At 47.1% G+C, this 3,073-nt stretch overlaps 1 protein-coding gene across 1 annotated transcript in view; it reads right to left on the bottom strand.

Annotated features, from left to right (window-relative positions):
* Positions 1-925, bottom strand: part of LOC104127571 (short chain dehydrogenase/reductase family 16C member 5) — an 11,721-nt gene extending 10,796 nt beyond the window's left edge. The window contains 1 exon segment of the mRNA XM_009640255.1: positions 842-925. Coding sequence (XP_009638550.1) covers positions 842-925 — 84 coding nt within the window.
* Positions 926-3,073: the final 2,148 nt, after the last annotated feature.

The following is a 3,073-nucleotide window of genomic DNA, read 5'->3' as shown; positions in this document are numbered from 1 at the left end:
AGAAATACAGTATGTTACTGGCTCTTCAAAGCACTGAGATATTGACTGAAAGAAGAGATTGACTTTCAAATGGCTATTTATTTCACATTGTTCTTTTGCGCAGATACAAAATATAACTACAGACTTGTTTTGTGAAATCTGCCGGCTTCTTTCTAGTAAGATTAAAGCAAATACCTTCTGCTAGGTCCTACACGCCTGCTGCTTTGGTCCCGAGCCCTCAGCTTCCATCTAGGTTTTTATAACATATATCATCTAGGTTTAGTAACATACATTTTATACATGTATGTTGTGGCAATGGCTATAGAGCGCTTTGTTTTCCTTAGCCAGGTGATACCAGCTGAACAACAAAGTACTGAAAACACCGGTGCGATATCAAGCTTGGGAAGGAAGGTGTCCTCCTTAGCAGAAAACATGACCTGCCGTTCCAGAAGGCAAGCAAGAAGAATGCGCCCACACCGCCCATGTTTTCCAGTGCCGTGTGGCTGAAGTCACAGAGCACATTTGTGTTTGTTACCAAATTACCAACTGCGCAGAAATGCACAGCCCTGTGAGTGATCAGCCTCGATTTCTACCCCACGTTTAGACCATGCTGTTTCCTTCACAGTATTTTGGCTGGGAACTGCAAGGCTCAGGAGAGGGAGCACCCATCACCCACCTGCCAGACCCAGCCCGCTGCCTCCAGCCCCTCCACACCGCTGCCTGCTCCCGTCTCCCCACGGCTGTGGCCCCCTCACCGCTGCCCTCCGGCCCTGCCCCAGCCTGGCTGAGCATCCCCTGCCTCCACCAGCCACCCTCCACCCAGCCCCCAGCTCCCGCAGCCACCGGGACCCTCTGTGCTCACCGCTGGCACCAGCTGCCCTGGGTGTTGGTCCCAAGTGGCTTCCCAAAGGCGTCTGTTGGGCGGCACCCTCTGCTCCCATGTCATGGAACCATGCTGCTGCATCACCTGCCTTCCCGTGCCCTACCTGCCCCAACCAGGAGGGTGGCATCGCAGGTTGGCATCTCATTTAGGGCTTGACCTGGCCAAGGACTTGGAAAGCAAGTGCTCCTTGCTTCCTCTGCTGCTGCCGCTTCACTGTAGTTATGAAGTTAAACATTCTTACTTTGCACTGTAAGTTACTGTTCTCTAGCTCGCCCACTTGCTGGAATGGGAATAAAAAGGGAGATGCTGGTCATAAACCTGTTCTCTAGCTCGCCCACTTGCTGGAATGGGAGATGCTGGTCATAAATGCCTCCCTATAAAACAGTGAAACCACCTTATTATCGTTGTTTTGCATCTTTACAATGACAGTTGTAGTCCCTCAGTTTTCTATGCATACATTATCTGGCTTTAAAACCGCAGTCCCACACCGCTGGAGTGTCAGTATTTTTTTCCCAGGACTGAATAGAAAGCCACGTTCCTACTGAGGCCCGTAAGACTGTGCTTTTTCTTTTATGTTCTCAGCTTGTCTCGATCACCGTGGCACCCTCCGCACACTCTTTTTGTAAAACGGCAAGTGAAGAGAGCGCTACTTATTCGCTGCAATTTGCATTTTGAATAAATGATACTAAAGGTCTTGTCTTGTTTATTGGCAAGTCGTAGAAGGAAAGAATTTGGATAAAGTCACGGCGCGCTCTGGTCCACACATCTCTGTTGTAAACACAACTCAGATTGCAGTTTATGAGGAATCACGGGGCATTTTTCATGTCAGCTGAAATACAATGGTAGTTCACATAATTTGATGTAACTTAAACCAAGAAATACAGTGGAAAATTCTACACTGCCAGCGCTAATAATAATTGCATGGAAGTTATGTACTTCCACGCACAATTACTGTTGCATGTTCCATTTAGATCCCAGCAAAAGACGCAGCTGAAACACACCCATTGAGGCTGAGGGCAAATCTCAAAGCCTCATTGAACTGTGGTTCCAAAGCTGGTGCCAACCAATGCAGAATAGGTGAGGAAGGTAACTCTGAGCGTCTTACACTTCAGCCAGTAATTACATGGCAAAACCAGCAGATTAAAGGAAGGTGAAATGATTCAGTGATGAACTCCTGGTTATGAAACAAACCAGAGGAGATGCTTGTTTATTAGGACAACATTTCGAGGTAAACCACATTGGTAAGGAATGGTGTTGCAACCAGGACTTTGTGAGATGGAAGGTAACACAAGGAGACTGTTTCATGTTTTTTTGTGCATAAGCACGTGCTTATGTAAGCATGCAAACTTGTTGTGGCTTAATCCCAGCCAGCAACTAAGCACCACGTAGCCACTCACTCACTCCCCACCTGCCCCCCTGGTGGGATGCGGGAGAGGATTGGAAGAGAAAACCCATAGGTTGAGATAAGAACAGTTTAATAATGGAAATAAAGAAAGTAAAATAGCAGTAGTAATAATAATTAATAATACTATTAATAATATACAAAGCAACTGATGCACAATACAATTGCTCACCACCTGCTGACTGATGGCCAGTCTGGCCCTGAGCAGCAATCCCTCTCCCTTGGCTAGCTCCCCCTCAGCATGACATTCTATGGTCTGGAACAGCCCTTTGATCAGTTGGGGTCAGCTCTCCTGGCTGTGCCCCCTCCCAGCTTCTTGTGCCCCTGGCAGAGCAGGGGAAGCTGAAAAGTCCTTGACTGGTGTAAGCCCTGCTTAGCAACAACTAAACCATCAGGGTGTTATCAACACTCTTCTAGTACTAAAACCAAACCACAGCACTATGCCAGCTATTAGGAAGAAAATTAACTCTATCCCAGTCAAAAACAGGACAAAGGGATACATTAAGTTTGTGCTGAGGATTTAATTTCCTTTTGATGAATTAATAAACCACTGCTTTGACTTCTTTTAGGTTAAGTCTTAGCCCTTTGGTGAAATTTCAGGCTGATACCTTGTCGTGGTTTAACCCAGCTGGCAACTAAGCACCACTCAGCTGAACCACTGCTTTGACTTCTTTTAGGTTAAGTCTTAGCCCTCTGGTGAAATTTCAGGCTGATACCTTGTCGTGGTTTAACCCAGCTGGCAACTAAGCACCACTCAGCTGGTCGCTCACTCACCCACCTCCCTCTGTGGGCTGGGGGGGAGATACGGC

The sequence above is a fragment of the Egretta garzetta genome, unplaced genomic scaffold (assembly GCF_000687185.1).
Source record: "Egretta garzetta isolate BGI_Z169 unplaced genomic scaffold, ASM68718v1 scaffold340, whole genome shotgun sequence".
Taxonomy (NCBI): Eukaryota; Metazoa; Chordata; class Aves; order Pelecaniformes; family Ardeidae; genus Egretta; species Egretta garzetta.
This window is presented reverse-complemented; position numbering and strand designations above follow the sequence as displayed.